This window comes from Amphibalanus amphitrite, unplaced genomic scaffold, assembly GCF_019059575.1.
Source record: "Amphibalanus amphitrite isolate SeventyFive unplaced genomic scaffold, NRLGWU_Aamphi_draft 000859F_arrow, whole genome shotgun sequence".
NCBI lineage: Eukaryota > Metazoa > Arthropoda > Thecostraca > Balanomorpha > Balanidae > Amphibalanus > Amphibalanus amphitrite.
In genome coordinates, this window is record NW_024882353.1 from 252798 (window position 1) to 277613 (window position 24816).

At 45.6% G+C, this 24816-nt stretch overlaps 1 protein-coding gene across 1 annotated transcript; it reads right to left on the bottom strand.

The window, feature by feature from the left end:
* Positions 1-354: 354 nt before the first annotated feature.
* LOC122367225 (TWiK family of potassium channels protein 7-like) lies at positions 355-10077 on the bottom strand. Its single transcript, XM_043340141.1, has 10 exons — positions 9993-10077; positions 8364-8441; positions 7026-7122; positions 6411-6574; positions 4706-4888; positions 4132-4232; positions 3741-3861; positions 3267-3430; positions 1883-1947; positions 355-1544 (listed from the first exon to the last, which is right to left on the bottom strand). Exons 2-10 carry the CDS (start codon positions 8385-8387, stop codon positions 1123-1125), a joined length of 1341 nt encoding a protein of 446 aa, XP_043196076.1. The 5' UTR covers positions 8388-8441; positions 9993-10077; the 3' UTR covers positions 355-1122.
* Between the last annotated feature and the right edge of the window lie 14739 nt (positions 10078-24816).

Sequence of the window (24816 nt, forward strand, 5' to 3'; positions counted from 1 at the left end):
TGAGCGTTATATGGTGAATAAGAGGGTCTCCTGATGAGCGTTGTGGTGAGCCTTTACGGCGTGCTAGCTCTTGGTGAGTCCCTAGTGAGCCTCAGGTCAGCACTACGGTTGGTTCTTGACGAGTGTTGTTGAGGTTCTTGGTGAACTTCAGGTGAGCGTATTAGTGAGATAGATTTAAGGCCTGACATGAGATTCCACTACTGAAAAGGAACGCAACATTCGAGGTTTAACGTCGATGTACTCAATTTATCGCAATTAAAATCTATCTGTCGACTGGTCAATGGCATGTTGGCCTACACGAGTAAATGTGACGCAATCGAAACGATGGAACGATGACGAAGTTGCAACCCAGCAATGCAGTATATCTATTTCTTCAACAAACACATTTATAATAACATCCTGCTCTGCGAAGAACACCATCACATGGTCGTCGAAGTGTATCGTTCACACATGTCTATTCCGATGGCAAGAAGCGGTCTGAACGAATCCACGTGGCACGAAGGTAGGCTACCCCAGACAGAGAAGGAAGGGTCCGAGGCAGCGGTTCCGATGGCCACTTTGGCACGTGTACGATATTTAGAAGAATCCTGGGCGAAGATATCCTCAAAGATGCTCTCATCGTCGTTCAGGATTCTTCGTGAATGAATGGATCGACCCGGACCGCTTCTTGTCATTTGGATACGGATGCCTAGCATTCATTGCAGAATAAATACGGACATGTTATCACATACGTGGTATCGTTACACAATAAATATCTACGAAGATAAAACACACGATTGGCGTGATCTGAATCATTGTCAATGGCTAGCATAAGTCGTTATCCGTGGGATCATTTGGGTATTTTCTGTGGAACTGAATGTCATAATCCGGTGAAGAAACGTCAATTTAAATGGTCTAGTAAGATCAAATTCAAAACATTTAAATATTATTTCTACAGCAAAACGTAAGGCTATGATTCGCAAAGGCTTTTTGCTCTTTATGCATTCTAGAATCCTGAACCAAGACGGAAGGTGTTCAGTACCGAGACTAAAGACACTTGGATAAAGAAGGCAACTGACAATAATTGTTCTTTAGCATGACAATAGGTCTCTGTGAAGAAGTTGGTCTATCTTTACGGGTCAGTTATGCCATGTTGAAGAGCATATCTTCTTCATCACTAAGCGCCTCATCTGGCTGTCCACCCTTTGCCTTTCCATCACTCTTGGGCTCCTGTTCAGCCTCTTCACCTCTCTTCTCTTCACAATCCTCTACCCTAACCTTCTCCTCCTCTCGCTCTCTTCTCTCCTTCTCCTTTCGCTCATCCTTATCGCCATTCTTATCCTTCTTCTGCCGTCGCCGCCGACGGCTCTCGCTGCTCAGAGGTCGGTATCCGAACGGATCTTCCTTCGTCTCTGGAACGGCACCTGCTCTGGTGCGGCGAGCTCGAACCCGCTGCTGTTGGCGGGCTTCGGAGTCAACCAGGCCGGTTTCCTCGGCCACCCAGCGCACCTTGCCAACTATCTGGTCCTGCATCATCTGGATACACATGCTGATCAGCGACATGCCTGTGGAGAGAGGGCAGAGATTTTCGCTAGGTGAGCAAGACCAAATTGGAATTGGAGGCTTTGGAAGGTCTAACGCGCCTGCAGGGAGCGAGAGAAACTGTAGATTGCCAAAAATTGCAATCAAAGGTTCCAAAGCAGGCCATACCCTCTGACAATGAGATAGATTTTCTACGTCGAATTGGCAAAAAAGATCCCGCTGAAATGCGTTGTTTCTGTATGCCTAATAGTTAAAACTAAGTTTTCAGGTTTTCAGGTACCTAGGTATATCCGTTTCATAAGGCTGAGCTTGTCTTCATCGCACACAGCCCTCAATATACATAAATAAATAAGAAGCTCACCGAACAGGCAGTAGATGATGGTAACTCCCATCTTGAATGTTGCCATGTTAGAGTCATCCAGAAAGCTGAAACAAAAAAGAAAGAGTGATAAAACCGACGCACACAATCCAACATCTTAAACCGTTTTTATTTCAATGATCTACGAACCAGCAATGGCAAAGCCGATAAAAATTATACAGACTGAAGAAAAAATTCATTTCGTAATAGGTTCAGATATTTTGTTCTCTAGATTGACTTTGCCTTCTTGCTTCAATACAGGGTCCGGCAAAAGTCTTGTCGTATGTGGTATTCTAGTTTCTGTGTCTTCCTAGGCGCGTTTTGCCCCACCCAGCGTTTTGCTTCCAACGCCATTGTGTCAGCGCATCTATTGTGCCCCGGGGTATGAGACCACGGATAACCTAAGGGTCAGCGGCTGATTGTGCGAGGTCATTTGAGTAGCGAGCGTGCAGTTGAAATGAAGGCTGAAAACACCATGGTCAAATATTACGATGTCAGTCTCAGGAATCGAGCCATCGGCATGACTCAAGCGGGAATGTCACAAAGTTTGGTCGCGAATAATGTCGGCGCCCCTCTCCGACCAGTGCAAAGGTGGTGGAAGCACTTAACACCCACCAAATCGCCAGAATGGCCGCATTCGTTTGGGCGCCCGACGCAGCCAGTGTGCCCAAAGCTCCTGTCAAATTCCCAGCGAAGTTGATGGTGTGGGGGATGGTGTCACATTAAGTGCTCAGTGAGCTGTTCCATGTCATCCCGCCCAAGACGAAGGTGGACACCAAGTATTATGTGGAGATCATCTCGGAGGAACTCCCAGAAACGGCTCTGTTCTGAAGCGACGGATGGTGGCTGAGAGGTCGAAAGCCATCTTCATGCAGGAAGGGGCTCCAGCGCATCGCTCTGCCACAGCCCAGCAGTGGTGCTGAGACAACCTGCCGCACTTCTGGGTGAAGGAAAAGGGGCCGGGGAACAGTTCCGACCTAAATCCCATTGAAGAGCTGTGGGCGATCGTCCAGCAAGACCTCGACAAACAGACGCCAGCAACCAACCTCGCGCAGCTGGAGACGCAGCTCAAGTCTGCGTGGTCACGAATCCAGCCGTCTGTGCTCTCAACTCTCGTGGCCAGTATGCCGAACCGTGTTTGCAAGTGTTTGCTTGTCCGTGGACAATACATTGAGCGCTGAACAACTTTTTTATTTGCAATGGCTTGAAGTGTGGAACGATTTTAAAACTACGTCAAGACTTTTGCCGGACCCTGTATTATGTCATGACTTGTTTTCCTTCCTTACATAACCATGTGCCACAACGTTTGATACTTCGCACCTTGACATTTTCTACCACAAAGAGGGTGGTTCCTGTGGCTCGATTCTAGAAGTTCTTCCCGCCTCACCTGTTTCCGGGCACCATGTCGCCGAAGCCGATGGTGGTTAGGGTGACGAAGCTAAAGTAGCCGGCCGAGCTCAGCGACCAGTCCTCCCAGTTGCTGAAGATGACGGCGCCCAGGATCAGGCACAGCGCTATCATGATCATGGTGATGACTATCGGCACTTGAACCTGTGGGAGGAGCAGCGGGCCGGACAGGTCAGCATTAATAAAACTTCGTGCGAACATAACACAGTCCAAAGACACATAACGAGATTAAAATCACCTACCTTTATATAACTATTCTATTTTAAAATCTAAATGGATAAGGATAGATAATTATTGTCGGTGCTGGTTTTAACCGATATGGCCTTTGATGTTAGAAAAAGCCTGCAACGAGAAGCCGCGAATGGCTTTGAAAGTCCATGACAAGATCCGTCGATAGCATTTCCATCTAAGTATTTTCTGTTAGTTTTGCATTATGATTGACTGCATCAGGTACCTGGTCGGTAGGCATGTAGTCTTCTTTGCCAACATCGTCCTCCCAGAGACGTTTCCTGCGCTGTCCCATCCCCGCCTCGTTCTGGTATCGTCTGCTGCGGCACCAGCGGCAGATGCAGCGACTGGAAACGGACACGGGGTCTCAGCGAACGAAGACGAAATCTCAGAGGACTACCACGAAATATCAGTAAACGAGCACTAAATATTTGTGAACAAGCACGAACTTTCAGTGAGCGAAGAACTTGTGTGAACTTGTACCTCAGTGTACATACGATGGCTAATTTTCCCTAACATCAGACTGGTGTTGCTAGATATCCATCTCATCTTTCAGCACCACCCGTGTGACCCGCAGGGGACCGCTTCCCTCCTCTCCCCATCGCCCGTCTACCGACCTGTAGATGTAGCGGAAGGAGTCTGACATTCCGGAGCCGATCCTGCCCAGGAAGACGAGCAGCAGCGGCGTCCCGATCATGGCGTACCCGATGGTGAACATCTGCCAGACAGCGATAGAAGTGTCGTGGAAACACTTCTCGTGGCATGGGACACGTGGAACAATGGTGGAAAACGATAAAACTTGTGAAGCTTGGTGATGCCCCTCCATGCCGTGAGTCGCATTTCAGTCATCGAAGACTTATTGTCATTAAAAAGTGCCTCTAAAAATAGATACATTTAGGAAGCTTTCCTTCTTGCGGAAATCCTTTTTGTTCTTACCAATACTATTTCGTTTCAAAAGTGTAGAAAAAAATCCGCAAGTATCCACAAGGTCCAAATATCCAATTATGGACATCCCCTGAGGACCAGCAAGACCAATCGAATTGATGCACAACCGCCACTGCCTTGACGGTGACGGTCGAGCATCATTGCATCATTGATGTTTCTCATTCTGCTGTTCTCACGTCTAAGGACTGCAGACGTGAGAAAGAGCAGTTCTCACGTCTACTCTTTAGAAGCAAACGGACGACTTACCTGTCCCCCGAAGGTCCTGGGGAAGATGTGGCCGTAGCCGATGGTGGTCATGATGCTGATAGTGAAGAGCAGTGACTTGGACAGCGTCCAGTCGTAGTTCCAGCCCTCCACCGTGCCGTCATAGTTGTAGGTCGTCACGGCATCAGAGACAAACGTCTCCAGAACCTTCAGCTTCTTGTTCACCTGCGGTTTGGGCATGTTTGATGATAGGGTTGCCAGCTGCCAGCTGCTATTGTTGGGTTAGTTCGATGTATTCATTTTTCAGATTTGCTTTGGCAGCGGTTGTTGGCTTGTTGCTTAGAACTTGGGTTATGTATCACAAAAAAAGAAGTTTTTGATGTTTGTATTTCATGTCCTTTGTATCTAAAACTTCAAAAACCGTGCCGAGATTGGTTACAGATAATTTGCCTGCTTGAATGTTACCATTTATGCAGCAAAGTAAGGTGAGTAAAGTTATGAATTTATGCAATTATTCCATGCAATTATTAATAATCTATTGCAATTACAAGTGAATTTATGCAGCTTATTCCTTAAAACCGTAAAGCTCATGAAGTAAGCATTTCTCTTTTTTCGGCACTGCGAGAGTCTCATCATCAGTAATGCTCTTCAAAGTGCATGATTTACAGACCCAAATTCGTGATTTATCGAGATAGAACGACTACATATATACTCAAAACTCAAAAGCGTGTGCAAGAGTCATCAATATCATCGAGGTTTTTCATCCAGCCATGGTCCTAATCCTATAAAAGCACTGGCCGGTTGGATAAATATAGAAAACTGCACACACTTATCGACCTGGACGACCTGCGTTTGTTATGTTGCACAGCAACGAAAACAACACAGGCATTATGCAAATTGCCTGTAACAACTCGGCAATAAAAATCCCGACACATTAGCCGTAATGAGCTGCACATCGTCAAAATCGAAAAGCAAATAATGAAAATGTCCCGGAGAATAAAAGCGTGATGGCTGATTGCTGAATATCATTTGTCAGTCTATAGCGGCACAGCGACGTCGACAATGCAATATATCCAATGCTGGTTGGTGGTACGTACAAAGGCTGGGTGACATTAGCAAGGCGAAGGCGGCCTTCCAGGTCGATGATAGGCTTGCTGGTGAAAATAACCCTCGCGCCGTAACAGGCCCCTGCGTGATTAGGCCTATGTCGATGGGGGACAGCAACTGTTGTGCATTTGGTCGTTACGGATTCAGGGTCTTTGTGGCAAGGATCGGATCAATGGGTACCACCGATCTTCAGGCATGTCATTGCGTTGAAGGGTAGAGCGTGGCCTTAAGTCAGGCATAACTCAGGGAAGTGCATCTATATAATGGATCATAGCATGCCCGTACGAAATCCGTCCGTTCGTTATGCCTCAAATAGCTTATTATACGCCGGAACGGCGCCGCCGCGCTGGTGCCGTGAAATTTTGCAAGCGTAAATCTGTGGATGGGGCGGGCTGATAAAACTTTTGTAATTGAATGCCCCGTGACACGTTTTCAGGCTACAAAATTCTTGGGAAAATTTAATATGTTGCGTGGTGAATCATTTAAACGTCAACCATTATGATACCTGTTTCTTGCAGGACCACAACGGAGTTCGAATTTCAACGACTAAGTTTCTTAGTCGTTGAAATATGGCACTGGAAATTATCTTTTCTGACGCAATGCAAGGTGAAAGATAAGTGTCCTACGAAATACACCATACCTCTTTCTGCCACTTGTCGAAGGTCATGTTGGGCTTGACTTGGTAATGCCACAGGTACGACGATATGTAGTTGTAAGCATCCGCCAGATCTTTGGCCTTGTTCTGCTTCATTAAGTAGCGATGGTGTTCGTTCTCCTTCTCCAGCTCCATGAAGGCAAGTGCACCTGAAGACAAGCACGTATTAGTCAGTTTGGGCATTTAACTACATCCGTATCGACCTATTTAATAGAAGCTAACGTATTTTGTTTGCGAGGAGGACGACCCCCAGCATTTCGATTCCTAATTTAGAAAGAACTTCGCGTAAAATAAAACGAGCGTATGGTCGCTGGCTAGAGGAAAACATAGACATTACACACTCGTAGTTACTAATCTTAATTTCTTAGGACCTAGGTCATAAATAAACCCTCCAGGTCAGGTCAATGAGCCAAATCTCAGAAAGACTTAGGCCTGCTTAACCCTCTCAACATCATTTTTGTTTATCCCTCGGAACTCTCATAACCAGAGTAACCGTCTTATCTTTCGTAACCTTAGAGTAGCCCTCGTAGTTCTCGTAAAATAGAAGCAGGATTCGTTACTCCCGTAATAAAATCGTATTTACATTCGACTTCAACTTACCTAGCACGGCCACGGCAGAAACCAGGAGAAACAGGCCGACATGACCGAACAGGAACTGCAGGATGAGTGTGCAGAGCGACTTCGGCTTTTCGTGCACCTGGGGACAGATTTACATTCGTGAGTTTTACCATCTTATAGCAATGATCGTTTTAACTACGCAGTGACCTACGGCTACGGCTACGGATTACTTTGGGCCTCTTAATTATTGTTAATTTTATGTCATTCGCTGAAGCATTTGGCTACTTTTATGGTTTACGTCGTGGAACGTGGATAACGCATATATGTAATAAAACTGAGCGTCTTTAGCGTCCTACGCAATACGCATGACCTGACTATTTTATTGATAAATTTATTGTTTACGTGTAAATAAATTGTTTGAGAGGAAAGAAGTTATTAGTTTGGTTATGTACGAATTGGCTATTTTGTCGTAACTTCGTCAGCACGACATAGGTACGGCTATATTTTCCAACAATGGAAATGGTTGAAGCTTCATCTGCCTCATATCTTATGTTTTAATAGCTGTCTCATTTTATGTGCACATAACATTTTTATCATTTTCCAAAATATCAAACATTTTCTCAAGATAGATTTGTAATTATATTTAATTCGCACGGAAACATTACTTCGCAAAACATAGCAAGATCTATTCTTTGTTAAAAGCAATCATTCGCCATGCTGCCCCTGACATCCACTGACTTCCTTTTACTGCCCACCCAACTATTCCTAACCGGTAACAGAAGCGACAGCGGACGGTGTGCGGACTTCCCGTGAATCGTACCGTGATTTTTCCTTCCTTTCCACCGTCCGTCCGTCCCACACTCACTCATCAGTCGCTCAATCTCACCAATCCTTTGCATACCATTGTGGTGGCACCTTCTGTTAGTCATTGTCAGGTGAGCACTGAGCAGTAACCAGGCGCAGCGCATATCCTGCCTGATGGAGAAGTTGAGAGACGTCGAAATGAGGCTGGATGGAGCTGGATAGATTTGAGAGGTAAAATTCTTGAGAGTTGGTTCTTATATAGGTAGTTTGGTGGAAGAAGGCCGAGACTTAAGTAGCGTCTATGTTGTCGAAAAGCGGATGAATTATAGCCATTGTTATCTCGTAAACGGTGAATTTGTATTTGATGGACAACGAATTGCGATTCGAGAACAAATGATGTGAAAGCATTTTTCCTTTTCCACCTTAAAAATGCTGATTGAACCCCTTTGAGCTGAAGGGACACTTCATTGTATTTGTGACAGACGACTGGTCAGTTGTTGTAATGTAATTACAGCCTCTTTTCGTTTCTCGTTACGAGAAGGCTACCTTATAAGAGTTGCAGCACATTATTCTCACCCCTGCTGCAGATTGCGATGACATTTTCGAAACTTCCAAGATGATTTGCTGTCTACTTCAAATGTGTTACAACTAGACCTGTAAACAAAAATGTCAGGTAAAGCTGAATGGAAAGATAAATTAATATATAAAATCATCAAATGCGCATTCCATCGTGGGAAGGAGGCACAAGATAATCAGGACACCTTACGCAATGCCTGGAGACGGGCCAAACAAAGAGAACAAACAGGTCTATTTTAGCCTCCTTGAGATGTTTTCACTTAAGTATACCTACAGCTATGCATTTCAAAATAATTTCCCTATCTCGCATATTTCAAATTTTGTAAGTAGGACGTTACACTGAAAGAAAATCTACCCCTTAACCCGCGCCCCACTGGGGTCTGTGTATAACACGCCCTACTGGGGGGGGGGGGGCTATTCATAGCCCCCCTCCTAACTCCGAAACTACTGGGCCGATCGTCAAAATTCAAACGGCGTCTGATAGCCCCGGAAAAACTGTCGAGCGAAACCTAATTTCATTGACCTCGAGGTCACCGATGACGTCACAGGTCAGGTCAAAGTAAAAATTATTAGCACTTTGGCTTGTTCACATTTTGGGCTCTGGCCGCCGTCTTACAAGTCAGATCAGGCTCATTTTTGGTTTCCACACTCGTGAACAGATGCTCTAGATACCTTGAGGGTACCAAACTTGTACTTTGATTTTCAGGTCAGGGTCAGGTCATCACAGGTCACGAAAATATTATATCATGCGTCGGTCACGTGACACATCTTTTATGGTCCATTTAGGCCATAGATTTCGAATTTGATGTCGTGTGTGTCATTCAAGGTCATTTTGAGTCGAAATTAGCTTAGGTCAGGTCACTTTCAGGTCAAAAAAGGTCAAATTTTGAAGTTGAAATTTTTCAACAAAAAAGGTGTCTATTGGATGCAGTTTAAGCTCAGGAACACGATGGTGCCATTTATATTGGTGTACGATGCCAAATACGTACTGAAAAATTGATTTGAAAAATTAATAATTGTAAATTTTTTGCAAAAATGCGTATAACTTGGCCATTTTTGAAGATATTTAGCTAAAACTTGCTAGAGTTAGTCATAATCATGCGTTCTGTCACATATATTCCGGTTTTTTTCGAAAAGTCAAAAACTTTTTGAAAAAAATATAAAAATATAAATTTTGAATATTATTATATACAATTTTCAAAATTTTCAAAATTTTGAAAATCCGAGATAGCAGTTTGATAGCGCGGTCAATTCTGAGTCCTTCATGCAAAGAAATTGGATCTAGCTTAAAAACTGAGCTCTTGGGAGCGATTGCCGTGGTTCAATGTTTTGCGTCGAAATCGGACGAACATGACGTCACTCTGACGTCATTTCCGGCCGACCTATGGTAGCTACGAAGTTCAAATTTTTACACAAGGTGTCAAATTGATGCAGCCGAAGGTACTGAAAGTTTGGCGTCGATTCGTCAAGCGGTTTGGAAGTTATTGCAGAAAAACGGGAGGGGGGGCTATAAATAGCCCCCCCCCCAGTGGGGCGCGGGTTAAACCACCGTTTGGACAGCTAACGAAATTTCCGCTGCCCACATCCTATCCTTCCTCCCCCGTCCCAAAAATGGACTCGTCCACTGACCTGGCTGGCCTCGGGCGGCGGCTGGGTCGACTCCCCGGCACGACCCATGACCTAGCGGCGTGGCCTGCAGACGGAGAGTGACCTCAGGGGTCCGACCGGGACCCGGGGCGCACCCAGCAGTGCTGCTTGTTGTGTGCGGTGACCATGGCGGCCACTGACAACAGGCCACGTAACAGCCGATGTAAATCACCCGGGAGTGCCGCAGGACAAGGGAGAGGGGGGCAAGAGGGGGAGGGGGAGGAGCATCGTGATTGCAGGAACGGTGCCGCCTTCGGTCGAAGAGTAATGTGTGTGTGTGTGTGTGTGTGTGTGTAGGCGGTGCAAGAAAGGCACGGTTGCAAAAGTTCGCCACACTTTGCCGCTGGAACACTGATTTGTCTAATCGATAAGGTTGACTAGCAAAACAAGGTATTTTGCTGCGGTGTTATGCAGACGGAATAGCGGGAAAGGCTGACGGCTGGTCGTATGTATATCGACATTATAAAGGTGATGATGGAAACGTAGCGACTACCAAATGTGGCTGCAGACTATTTCGGATAGGTTATTTTAATATATACTCAACAAAACAGCTCATTTGCACTGATATTACCTTCCAAGGGCTAGGAAGTCCAATTACCTAACCATGACAAAATCGCAAAAGACGTAAATTCTGATTCCTGAATATTTTTAATAGCATGTGATGTAGGTCTGATATCAAAATTCAACGATATCTAGAATTATACATGATAATAATTTCATATGAGAGTTTTTTGTTGGCAACTATGGCAATCCAAAAGTAATGAAACGTCCATGTGGTAACTATCAGAAGTCAAAATAGCCGATTTGGAAGAACCTTAGACATACCTATACTCATTAAAGCCTGGGCCATTTTCATTAATGAGTTTATAATCCAGAATTGGAGGATCAAAAGCATGCGATAGCATGCTTTTGCATCCGGAAATTCCCATTGGTGGGTCGCTGAAAAAAAGTTCGGCTGAACCAAGGCCATATATAGGGGCTGAACCAAGGCTGAACCTGTTTGTCAGTGAGCATGTGAGTATGTGAGTGAGTTTGTCCAAGCTTTTTTACTCCTGGAGTCAAAATGGGTAGACCGATCGGGACGAAAGTGGGACCATTTGATTCGTCTCCGGCGAGGTAAACTTTTGGTGCTGGCCTCGGTTCGCTCGGTGCTTCGTGGCACATGCTATTCCGCTTCAAAGTTTCGGTGACACGAAATTTTTTGTCAAGGCTACAGGTCAACCCGAGGTCACGGGCAAAGCCATACTGGCGGGACACATCGGTAACACCTTGAACCAGTTTCCAGGGGGGTCACCGTCTGCGAGGGGTGCAGGTTGCACGTGCTTGGGTCGGAAAACCGTTTTGACGTGAGGTCCTCTGGCTCAAAGAAATTGTAAGCTATCAACCTCAAAATCGGTTCAATGGTAGTCCCAGGCAAGGCCTCCAAAATAATGCACATTTCATTGGGCTATGGATCCTCCAATTCTGGCCCAAGGCAACGCACGAGCGCTGCCGGCATCTAGTACATAGATCGAAGTCGTGCATTCTCTTGTGTCGACCAAAAGTTTTGACAAAATCATACTCAGGAGAGAGCGAGGTAACCGTAAACTGCTTGTTTAAGAAGACGTTCAAATAACCAAATCGAAATCACCGACCATCTTCTAACGAACGTTGCCTGTTGTTTTTTTTTTTTACGAGCGAGCGAGCGCAGCGAGCGAGCGAGTTCAAAGGGAAAATCCTGAGTATGAGCGGCCGGCCGGCCGGCCGGCCGTGGGGACGCTCTTCAAAAGCGGAACGGGACATCCGATTGACAAGCGGTCTTCTTTACTGAATGTCACTTGGACGTAAAAGTTCTGTGGTGTGATGGCCACCATGCGTTCTTGCCAACCACCGCACGTGGCGCGTGGTAAAGTTGGACATTTTTTAAGAACCCCCAAAATTGCAACCTCAATAACGGCACAACGGTTGGGCCGATTGAATTGAAACTCGGTACACAGTTAGGTCTCTATCAGATAATTAATCTGCATGTGTTAAGGTTGGGGTGCTACAGCACGTGCGCACGTGCAGGGGGCGCTCCCAGATCTCGAGAGCGGCTGGGCCGATTGCGCTCAAATTTGGTACACGGTTGGGGACCAGTTAGTTTTTTTTTTTGCTCCGCCAGCCTAAAGCCAGTCTGGAGCCGGGGGGGGTGCCGTGCAAAAGTCATTTTGGACCCCGTTTGCACATGCGCACGTGCAAAATGCCGCTTCCAGATCTCAGGAACGGCTGGGCCGATTGTGTTCAAATTTGGCACACCGCTAGCGACCGGTTAGAAGGGTGCTTTGCACAAGCCCGTTGGAGGTACCCTCTCGCCCTTCCGCACGTGCAGGGCTCACTATCTCGCTCGCTCGTTTTTCGCCCAAAAGGCGTTTTACTGGTTTTAGGACATTTTACCCTGAGGTAAGAAGTAGCCTTCTTGTATGGTAGCTCTAAAAGGGTGGACGCATAAGGAAAGTGCAAGCCAACAAACACTACCTAGCGGTCGAGTACCTAACTAAGGCTTCTGAAAAGCTACCGGTGATGGCGCGCTCATCGCTAGGAAGGCAAGGGGCTGGCGCGTGCACCGCAAGACCCTGGCAGGCTCATACTCGTAAGCTCGGTTCATTTGTTTGTTTTGTCAAGTAAGGCCGTTTCGTTCTTTTTTGGTTCGTCATAGACCGTGGGATGAGAGGATGAGAAGGTGAGAACTCCTGGGGAGTGACAGAATGGAAGGCGTCGGCTTCCAAAAATAAGTTTTACCATAGACTACTGTATTACCTACTATAGAGTAATGTATGGTTTTACATCAAGGTGGCCGTCGTAAGACTTGGCGATTTTTTAAAGATACGCTTCAACGTTAAGTTTGTTGGAACCCCTGCAGTCATTTTGTCTTTTTTTTACAAATCCACAACACAATGAGTCAATAAGTCGACTTTTTGAGTGTACTACCTATGTGGAGGCTGGTATCATGTTCATAGACTTAGAGCATGGCACTTTGCAACGACAGAATCAACTGTGTTTCATTCGGCTTCTGCTGGCCTAAGGTCTTCGTTACAAGTATCAAGCATTGATACCATGCCTATTAATGTTTGTAAAAGTTGTAACCAGTACCACCATGGCAATTTCATAAAGCTCATACCGTTCCCCACACCTGACAGCTATATCATACCCCATTACGCTGCTGATAACCAATCGCACGCCGCCTTCCGACCTGCAAGTCGTCACGGCTCGCTCCCCAACATTAATCGAGCCCGTGAGCGTCCCACAACGCATGTCCCTCGTTAAACGGACAGCGTCTTCCGCGTGCCACCGTCACGACCGGTGTCCACGGTGCTGGATTAACGGGTGACGTATGCAGGACCGGCCGCCGGCCACGGCCGGAAAGTAAGTTGGGTTATTGATTGCAGTGGAAGTGACCCAGACAACTGGAGCAAGCGCACTGTCCAAAGGTCGGCCCGTTCGCGGCCGCACCGGCGCATGGGCGCGCTCAGCGCATAAAAATTGTCCATCCAAGGCGTTCAATGGCGTTCATATCGCTCCCCTGAAATTTCCATTTTTCGGTGTTCATTTTCTATCGTTAAGTCGAACGTTTTTAAGTCGTCAGACTGAACAAAACATAGCTCATGTTAATAATAATTGTGAAATTTCTAAGCGTTTTTTAAATCCATTTCGGCGTGAGCGTGGTCAACAGACCACGCGTCAACGCGTGCATCAAGCGGAGAGAACCGAAAAGACAAAATCTGATGAATCTAGGTAACTAAAAATAAAAAGCTACTCAAAGGTAGAATTCGAGGTGACCTGCATCTTTATAAATCAGCAGACTATAAGGATGAGTCCGACTTTCAAACATATTGCATTCAGCGGGTTCTTTCAACCAAAGCATGCTACAAAGCAGTCCACATTCTCGTTGTATTTGATTTAGAACGGCTAAGTTAACAATTTGCAGGACAGTGCTCACCTTACATAACGGCGCTGGCGGCCTCACAAGCAAGTGAAAGACAAACATCTTTATGTACCGGGCATGCAACTACAAAATATTTATGGAGTACCTATTCCAGTGATCCGTCACGTTCAGCTGGTGCTAGCTTGCTTCAGCAGTTCGTATTTCTTTCTCAGGAAGAATTACAGTCGGTATTACAGCCAAATAACAGTCACATGGAAATGGGAAGCTGAATGGAGTTTCGTAAACTTGGGAAGCAAGTTGTTTTCGATGCAGATCTGGCTAAATGTATTAAATGTTAATGTACAATGGTTAATGGTTAAATGTACAATTTTGAATGGAGTTTGATGGAATTGTTTTACAAGATGTACCTATGTACTGCAGGAGCTAGTGATGATCAAACTCCAAACCAGCAACCTCCAATAATTTAACCCGCGCCCTGCTGGGGTGTTTGAACACCCCCCTTGTGGTTTTTCGCGCATATCTAAAAAACGGCGGCGCTCCGCGCCGCCGTTTTTGGTACACCTTATCATACCTCAATTCTACACATGTTGTGAAAATTTCAGACCAAGGTCATTCCAGGTCAGGTCACCAGGTCACTTGAAGTGACCTCACCTCATAAAAAGTTTCAATGTCTGTCATAGCTACACCGAGTGACCGATCGCTTTGAAACTTTCAGCGATTGCTAAGAGAAATAGCATGTACAAAATGTTTATCTCAGAATTTTGATATCGATGACCTAAGGTCAGGTCAATTTTGCGACCTCCCCATTATAAGTCAATGGGAGAAAATTGAAATGCGCCTCTTTTGGACGAAAGACATTATAAACACTCCCAAACACCGAATTACAAGTGGTTTAGACACACAGAACATGAAAATGGTGTCCGTGCCCCTTGTTTATGCCCTGAGGTCATCTTAGGTCACGAATGGTATCTAACAGCTTTTCGCAAATAACTTTTGATAGAGGCATGCTAGAGCGATGAAAACACCTTAGATGTGTTCAGCTCGACGATACGGATCGACTGATATGCAACATGACCCTTTCCGGTCAGGTCATGACCTTGACCTGAGGTCAAATTTTCAAGTTGACCTCTCAAGGTCAACTTATAGTTCATTCGATGCGCCTTGACGAGAGGAACACGATGCCGGTAAAAGTAAGCTCATACAAGGCTTGAGTCAAAAGTTATTGCAGAAAAACTGTTTCCGAAAAAAATCGGCTATTTTTGCAGTTTTTGCCCCCTGCAGGCAAAACCCTTGACGTTAGGCCAAATCTGAGAGAATTACTCAGAAAGGGCGTTAATAGGGCTATCAAATGCGCTTTTCCGCGGCGCTGTAGCTCTATTGGTTCCCGAGTTATGCGTTGGCTTCTTGGAAATTGTCGACATTCGACCTGGAAATCGGCGAAATTTTGCCTTCAATGACCTCTGGTGACCTGACCTTTGACCTGACCAAAAAATTGACTGAAGTGATTTCGTCATTATTTTTGGCGCGCTTTCGAACGCCGCCTTCCACGTATCGCTACGTGGCCCAGGAGCCGAGTTAGAAGGGGGGGGGGTGTTCAGACACTCCCCTCCCCCCAGCAGGGCGTGGAAATCCAGGACCCCCAGCCGGGCGCGGGCTAAATATTGTGGTAAGGCGATGCACTCAGCACTGTGTCCAAATCGATTCAATATGCCTCGAGTAGGTAGGTATAGCTGTTTCATTGTAATGACAACAATGAGTGCCTTCCCAATTTCAGCACATCTAGTTTCTGTAACATATTTTACATATAGTCAAGAGTGGTTTTAAGACTAGTAAATGGTTAAGGTACGCATGGTTATGCTTGATGGCCGCCAGGAGGGTAAATGTTCGGCGTATGTGAATTTTAATGTATCGACTTCGTTAGCAAATTCGCATTGACGTGTTGATCAATGATTATGTCGTCAAGCGGCGCTTTACCTGACGGAAAGCCTACTGATCGATATGAATGTACGTAATTTAGGGTTATCGATGGCTCAAAACCTCTACGAAACGCTTTCGCATTAGTGTAAAGTACGATAAAAATATTGTGAAACGTTTTGTGTGATTACTACGCTTCCAAGCATCTTAGCATCGACTAAATCCATAATTGAATCAGGCATCCATGTCCCCATTCAAAGACGGACGCCCCTGCAACAAGTCGTCATTCGGTCATCGAACTACCACGCCGCCTGTTTGATTTATAGACCATTCATCAGTTGATTTGCACCTCACACAAAGCATCTAATGGCGGACCGAATGTTAGCGTCCACAGCCGACCTTACCAAATATCGGACGGCTCGGGCGTCGGGGCCGACCGTGACATGGTACGACGCCACTGCGCGTGCCTGAGCGGCGGCAAAGCGTCGCTACCGTCGAAAGCACGTGCCAACCATCGTCGGTTTCGACACAGGCCGCGGGTGTGAGGGACAGGGTGGTGTGTGGCTGGTGTTGATGTGTAGGAGGCGGTGTGTAGCCTAAGGCGAATAGCCTGAGACAGTCTGATTGACACGCTTTGCAGGAGCATCAGTGGCCAGGAGGTGTATGGCAGAGGTCGGGGTGGTGGTTTTATATACTTCAGAAGCTATATGTTTAGTGAAGTGTGGTTGAAAGCCGAGGATCGGCAGTGAATGACGGTACAACGAACTTTCGGATTAACTGAACAAGGATTGCGAAGGAGGAAGCTGATGCTTGATGGATAGCGAGAGGTAAGTTCAAGGGACACACTTCAGCAAGGACAGTTCCCAGCCTTTTAGGGTAATTGCCAATGAATGCAAAGTTTAAAGTCTGTTCAGTACCCAATCGATCCTTGGAATACCGAAACGTACCTAAATTCTACGAACCTTGACTATTTGGCACAACCGTACCTTTATGTCGCATCGGAAAGCTTGGATGCATTGACACAGATGCATGTGAAAATGTACACAGCCAGTACACTACTAGTACTCGAACATAACATTTTACCTACCGATTTTCTACAAATGCTGCGACCGAGTATGAGTTTCGCCTCCTCACCGTTTCGACTCTAATTTACCTGGAGATTCGTGGATAAAAAAGCGCATACGGTATATAATGACAGAACACAGTTGGTAACCATCAACCAAGCTGAAGGCCTCAGGTCAACCGGCGATCTGTGAGGTCAGATCAAAGATCCCAAGGCCGATGTCCAGTTTTGGAAAATTAACTTTCGTGAAAATGGTCGCGGAGCAACTATCTTGACACCATCCTCTCTGTAAGGTCCAGCCGTGTGGTGACACACTTTTCGCATGGGGTTGGGCGCTAACCTCAACTTATGGTGTCACAGCAAAGCCGGCTAGGTCAGGAAGCTGGTCGAGCAGTTGTGGAAGAGCTTATCGATTTTTTCTTCAGTAAGTTCCGATCACATTGAGCTAGCGAATCAAGAACATGTCACCATTGATCCGGGATCCCAAAATTGCATCTCGTTGTTGTTTTTTCGTGGAGCAACCGTCAAAACAGATCCATGCAATGGACCAGAGAAGTCCACATTACTTACTTTATCGGGGGAGATAGGTCCATTTTTTCACTACGTACCAAGCTTCATGATAAAGGATGCGTTATTGGACGTCTTGCTATTATCTTTAAGCATTTGAAGGGCATAGAATCGTCAGGAGGCGATAAACGTCAGGCAAAAGGTCGTATTCTGTCGGTCTGTCTTGTCTATCTGTCCCTCCCTCTCATCCTTCCTCTCTCTCTCTCTCTCTCTCTCTCTCTCTCTCTCTCTCTCTCTCTCTCTCTCTCTCTCTCTCTCTCTCTCTCTCTCTCTCTCTCTCTCTCTCTCTCTCTCTCTCTCTCTCTCTCTCTCTCTCTCTTTCTCTCTCTCTCTCTCTCTCTCTCTCTCTCTCTCTCTCTCTCTCTCTCTCTCTCTCTCTCTCTCTCCCTCCCTCCCTACCTCCCCCCTCTCTCTCTCTCTCCGTTTCTCTCTGTTCTTCGTTCATTCCTGGCAAGTGGCAACATGTTGATTGTTGAATGCTGACTTTGGAATAATTGACATTGCCCGCCATGACACCCAAGTTAACCGATAGGCGTTATCACAAGTGTATTCGCGGCCATTGGGGCGACGTAAGAAAAGAAGAAACCAACTGGCCCCAAGAACTTTAAATTATCAGTTAGCATGCACCTTTTCCTTGATGTGTAGAGAATTTACCATTATTTGTTACAGAAAATTGCATTTAAAATCTTCCATTTATGCTTTTTTCATCGTTTGCGAAATATGTTCTTTTACTAAGCTAGAAACACTAATTAGAAATAGTTCCCGCATCATCAAGAACAATAGGGAAGGCTTGAAGTAAATAAAATAATTTAAACGGTTTTGTAATCTATGTGAAGGCACTTTTAAAATTGCCTGTAAAAATATTGAAGGCAAAAGTTCAACTTTTTCACAAGACGGATGTCTATAAACCTATTTAACTTGTGACAACTCAGCCGGTATTTCGTCGCCTACAGCCCAGCTTTCCCTAGTGACCGATAGAGGCGCTGCTATCGATGTCCGCCCGTGCCGCCTAACGCCATGACAAAATGTGTCATGTGCTCCTGAATTCCTGATATTCTCTAACAGGGAACTTGTAAAGCCATCTGGCAATCCTGCGGCTCATTTATATGCCAGGTGATAACACCAGCATTGCACAGTGAAGTTAATTAACCAACATCAAACAAATGCAAGGACACTGAGCTGGTGCTAAGGCGTGGTAACATGCGAGCCAATTATCAGGGTTTGCAGCTAGTGACAGCCGACCGGTGATTTTTTGTTCGGCTTTGCCAATTCGTGACTCGACTGAAAAACAAGGCTCTAGAGCACTGAATGCCAGAACGTGCGAGATCTAGAAAGATGGCATTGAACGGTACGTCAATTTCAGTACCTAAGTAAATATTTGCTTTCCGAAGTTTCCCAAAAGTCCAAACCTCCTCGGAGTACGCTTCCTTTTGCATCTCCAATCTCCATCAATTCCAAACAATTTGTTTTGTGTCATAACCACCCCTCGTCTACCTAGTTTAGTTACCCTGTTGAACAACTTTCTCGCAACACAAAACGCAAGGTCCATCCTGCATCCACCAGTGTCCATATTCAGGAGCATCTTTCTGTACAAAATCACCAAAAGGGCGCCACATGCCACTCTTTCGGTCTATCTCGTCGACAACCACCAGTCGAGCTACATCAGGAAATGAAACATTGATGTAGGAAAGGCATGTGTGACCTATCACAGATTGTTCTGTTCGTTCCGGAGCTAATAGGAAACGTGAGGGTACGAATGGGGTCGTTTCACACGCCTCCTAGCAACTGGCACACAGTAATGCTCAGTCACATCCTTCTTCGCATAACCTGATTATAATATTTTAAATCATGGAAAAGGAGGGATATAAATTAACTATTATGCATAAAAACGACATTCGATACGATACGATACGACCAGTCACCTTTGCGGTGCGGCGTTCGAGTGTCATCTCAAAATGGCAAGAACGGGATGTTATTGACATCGTTCAACCAGCACATCTAATGCCCAGCATCTTATCCATATTATTTGCATTGATCGCCGCCAGGCGCCAAAAGACCGTGGTCGCAGTAGCTATGTCACGGGCAGATCACAACCGTGAAGCCATTTGAACCGTATATGAGTGGTTAACCGTGAAAGTGGAGTGCCGCACCACGCCCAGTGTGTGACTGGCATGCAGTCGTCATCCTAACAGATGAATACTTAATGTATGGCATCGAGCGGCCTGGCCGCGGTGCTGCCGTGACAGAACGCAGACCTTGGAAATGTGCAGACAGACACACAGACGGTTATACAAACTCGCACATATTCAGGCATGCCGCTGCGGTGTGTGGAAATGGCAATTAAGTAGACAGTAGTGTCCGGGTAGCAGCACAGCCTTGCGCTGCTTAGGTTCTTAAGAGACAGTTGTCTACTGTTCCAGTTTTTGATTGATGTGTTTCTATTGGGTCGGAACTAGAGACGGAAAATAAACAAAAACTTCATAAGCACCAGGTACCAGGCTACCAACTTCTATTCCACTAATAGTCCCATTCTGGTCCAAGAGGGAAGAATTGCTGTTATCATTTTGTTCTCTGTGGCGGCATCTGATCAACCCACAAATGTTTCACATGCCACAAAAATAACTTATTAGCTGAGGAATGCCAAATTTGGAGCATGATTAATTGTGTCCAAAATAGTTAGCTTTCTTGCTACAATTTGCATTATCATGAGACACAGACTTCTCTATATATGGACTGTGCGCTGATCCGAGGAAATCAGCATTGGAGGCCCAAAAATAAGTGCGCTTTTATCCATCTTTTTACAATGAAAAGGGTGTCAGAATATTTACAAATTTGGATATAGGATAGCCCATACTTTTATTTACCTGTCGGATTACATTTTTTTTTGTTGAATTCAAAATAAATAAGAAATAAATGTATAGGTATAAATGAGAACATGTTTTAGCATATGCCGAAGTATGCCTTTAGCATTAGCGCGAGCGTGCGGTAAAAGCTTTTTGGATTAAACCGCATAATGTTGAAGGCAATTGGACAAAGGTTTCGGCCCATGGGCAAAACATTTTACCAGCGAACTTTTGAAGCATTTCCTGAGACGGAGGAAGGCGCTGGAAAAGAGCTTAACTGATAGAAATCTAACGTTAACTTACGTGTTGCATTTGGTCGCTTTGAACTATTGAACGGATTGTAAATGTTGGTTTTCAATAAGATAGGTACTATTTTAAATCCTAATGTACAGACAGGTTAATTAATCACCTATACCTATTAATAGCGCCACTTTCAGCCTTTTACAACTGCAATGAATTGACAAAAAACGCATTTCACATTGATCAGTAGGGGAAGCCGGGGGAAGCCCGGCATAGTAAGCTCTTTTTCATTTTTATTACATACCATACGTGCTGTATAAAATGTTGATATCCTGCTAGCTAGCTAAGTTCATTGGCCGTGATTTCCCAAAAATTCGGTTTCGTGGAATAAGTATAAGGTTGAGAAAATCGAGTTTTAAAAGTGTTGATTTTTCTGGGGTAAGCCCAGCATAGGGGTAACGCCCAAGATTACTTTACTACTCGTAACGCCGGCCACTCCCCAGCGCTTTACAACGAGTTGATGAAACCATTATGTGTTTTCCAAATATTAACGGAAAGTGAAATATTAAGGTACTGATTAGCTCTGGACATCTTAGAGTTTATGTCACTACTGGTATTTTAGCTAGCGTCTACTTACTACATATACAGTACAGGTCGATGAAAATCGTGATGCAAAATTGACAAAAAATGTGTATTTCAAAATTCCTTAAAATTTATTTTTCTTTTTACCTTAATGCATCATATTGCATATCATTCGACTCGGCTGTTGAGGAAGAACACAACGACATCATTTTTGAAGCTCTAGCTTCATTGTCTGTCGCGTTATCTGCAAAAACGTAGTTTGACCCCAGTTGACCTTAAGTGACATGACTGGCTTTGTCTATGATAACATGTTTATGTTCGAAATTTATCTTTGATCTAGGTGTAAACCAAACCTGCTCAGTACCTATTATCTCATGGAAAACAGTGGTTTAATGGCATTGCTCTCGGTTGGGGGTAAGCTTGGCCACTCGCCCGGGGTTACCCCAATGTGCTAATTTTTATTTTAGAACAGCGATATTCGAAAAAAATGTCATACTTAAGCCAGCCTGCCTCGTCACCCCTCACTACAAACACTTAAACGGTCCTTACATAACATTCGTATAAATATTAGTACTGTATGGTATAACATTAACAGTGCAACATATCTCACTTTTTAGCTAAAAACCCTTAAAATATCATTTTTGCGCTATAACTTTAACAATATGCAATTTTTGTCAGCCTTAACTTTTTTGCTGGCGTTACCTTAGCTGCCACGCTGAAAAGACAAACAATTGAGCATTTTATTGTGAATAATTTAGCCGGAAACGGGGTGGCCGGGCTTCCCCCGCGCCCGGGCTTCCCCCGGCTTCCCCTACCTACAAACTTTATTCATAATGACATGGGTAGAAAACCAAGCGCTCACTTCACAGGATTGTATACCTTCCACTCTTCTCTAATATTGAAAACGAACGTTACTCTAGCTTCTCATATGACATAGATTGAAGTAGGGATGTTCTTGGTTTGATATGAATCCAACTCAGAGCCAGACACAAGGATGGAACACAGTGATCTTGAGTTGGCTTGGTTTATTTTCTTGGTCAGGGAATATGTACTTTTTTTTGTTCTTGATATTCGGTCTTGGTTTTTCCACTTCTTTCAAGCATGTAAAATTGTTAAAGAAGCTTAAATATGGAAATTAAACGGCATATGCTAAAATAAATATCACACTTGGGCCGGAATGTTTCATTCAGGACCTCGGGCTTTGTTGAATTTTCCGCCCTCGACCTTCGGTCTCGTGCGGAAAACTCAACAAATCCCTCGGTCCTGAATGAAACATTTTACCGGCCCCGTGTGATATTATATATTCTCGTTCAGTTAGCCATTTGTTCACGCTGGAGGTATATACTTCACAAATGCAGCCGTACTTTGCGCGAATTTTCTTGCTTTTGAATGTTGGTTGCATTCAAGGCCCTAAAACATTGCATTGTTGGTTGTCGTTGCTAATTTGTCGGATCGAGACATTTACGTTGGTTTTGAAAAGGGCTTTGAGAAATAACGATACATAATATAAGGCTACAATGAATCATTAAAAATAAGTAAAAAATAGCTTAAAAAACGGTTAAAAAGGAAAATATTGTCGATCACTACCTCATCACGAACGGATCAGAAAACGTGTGGTGCAAAGATGTCATTCCGGGTATCAAGCCAGAGTCAGGGCAAGAAAAATGTGAAACGAAACATAATTTCTAGCAAAAAGGCAACTTTTTAGCCTCCCGTATAACTAAAAGGAAAAAATGTTCACAGACGAAACAATCAATCGAGATAAGAGATAACGCTGAGGACAATCAGATTTGCAAGTTTACTTTTGCAAACACTGACTCCTGTGAGACTCACACAGCAAGAAGAAAAACAGGACGCTATCGACGGCGCCAGTCTCAGCATACTTCCTATAATGCCTAGTGCCTTATTTTATTCTGGAGAAAAAAAGACTCACTGAAAGGAGCTACAAAGGCTTAACTTGACCAGCAGTTAATGTGAAAAGAACAACTCGCCATCGCAGTTCGAAGCTACGCCGCGCTAAATAATGTCATACCCATGGCAGTGATACGCCACTACATCCAAAAGAAGTAAGCTTATTCAATCAAACAATGAAGTTTATCCAGTGTGTCGTATGGGGTTGTAGTTCATTATGGTCTGGATCAAATCATCTCGGAAGAATGCTCGATGAAATGATGGAATTCGTACCCTTTGCATCAATGTTAAACGATGAAGGTTGCCACTCTTAAATGTTACCGCAAAACTTACATCGGGATCGGGAAGCTCAAGAATACTCCGGTCTGCGAAGAACGGACGGAAAAATAGCGGTGGAGCAGAAACAAGATGCATAGGACTGATTGGAGTATAAGTAGCTGGGACAAACATCTGTGCCGGTGGTGGCCTGTTATTACAGGAACTTCTACTTTGGATATCTCAGGAAACTGGCAGGTCACCATTTCTAGGCCAGCTGTGGACATTTTTGATGGAGAAGCCAAGAAATGTGCCAAGGGCGAAGAGCATACTGTAACTAACGAGCTACAGTCTACAGAATATGACGGAGGCGCCGGGGACACTAATCGTTTGGCCGAACGGGGAAGAGCACTCGATCCGCGCCCCGGCAGGTTACCTGTGCTCCAGCATCCGAGCTGAGATGGTCGCCCTCCGAGCTGCTCTCTCCTAGCTGCTGGAGAACCCGCCGCACGCCGAAGACACCATCGTAGCCTGCACCAACTCGCAGTCCGCCCTCGCCGCCATCCGAGGTGGCTGGGCCGCCCAGCACTCCTCGCTCGGAGTGGACATCTGGAGAGCCCTCTGGGGACTGACAGCTGGAGGCCTGTTGGTCTACCTACAGTGGGTGCCCTCACAATGCAGGTTGGAAGGCAACGAGAGGGCCGACACCCTCGCCAAGAAGGCAAACATACTCGACTAAAAACAAATCCTTATAGACGTCCAGAAGGCCCACTGGGCCGCCGCCAGAGTGGCGAGGGCTCGCACCGTCGGGGCCTGGCCAGCCGGCTGGTTCCACCAGCTGACGGGGATCGACTCCCGCCTACCGTTGCCGGCGGCGACCGGCCAGTGGCGGTGGACATCCACCAGCTCCGCGCCGGCCACTGGACAAGCTCCTCCCAATGGCGCCACAGAGTCGGGTTGGCGCCCTCCTGGCTGTCGGGGTGCAACCAGTGCGACGACCGACAATGCAGAGCCGCACTCTACCCGTCTACTGAGAGGAGGCGGACAGCCCAAGCATGTCCTCCTGCGGTGCCCGGCTCTGATGGGCACCCGACATCGCCTGATGGCGACCATCAACCCCAACATGGAGGAGGTGCGGAGCGGCAGCATCGTGGTGGCCCTGGGGGCCGCCCACAGGTCCCTTCAGAGCTGCTCGGCTACGTCTCCATGGGACGAAGAGACACAATAAAAGCAACAATAGCTACAGCATGACAACGTGATGGGAACGACCGTCACAAGAGCTATCGCCTTATCATTCAGCAGCGAGTGGAAAGCGAGCAGACGGAGGGATACGTTGCAATTGGTGATGCGCATGTGCGAATGTGTGAAAGTGCGACTATGTGTAGATGCGTGGTGCGAAAAAGTGGGTAGCAGAGAACAGTGAAGACACCGTTGCAGCAGACACACATTTTCCCGTAAAGTTCCCCATCGGCATTACCGCCAACCTTTACCACCAGCGCGGTCGGTGCACTGTCGCGCGAGTTTGTAGCC

Coding starts and splice junctions, on each gene's coding strand:
- LOC122367225 (XM_043340141.1), bottom strand. CDS start 8,387: ATGTCATCGCAATCTGCAGCAGGG. Junction 6,575..7,025: donor TTCTGCCGTGGCCGTGCTAG/GTAAGTTGAAGT, acceptor GCTTGTCTTCAG/GTGCACTTGCCTTCATGGAG. Junction 3,862..4,131: donor TCCTTCCGCTACATCTACAG/GTCGGTAGACGG, acceptor GTCCGTTTCCAG/TCGCTGCATCTGCCGCTGGT.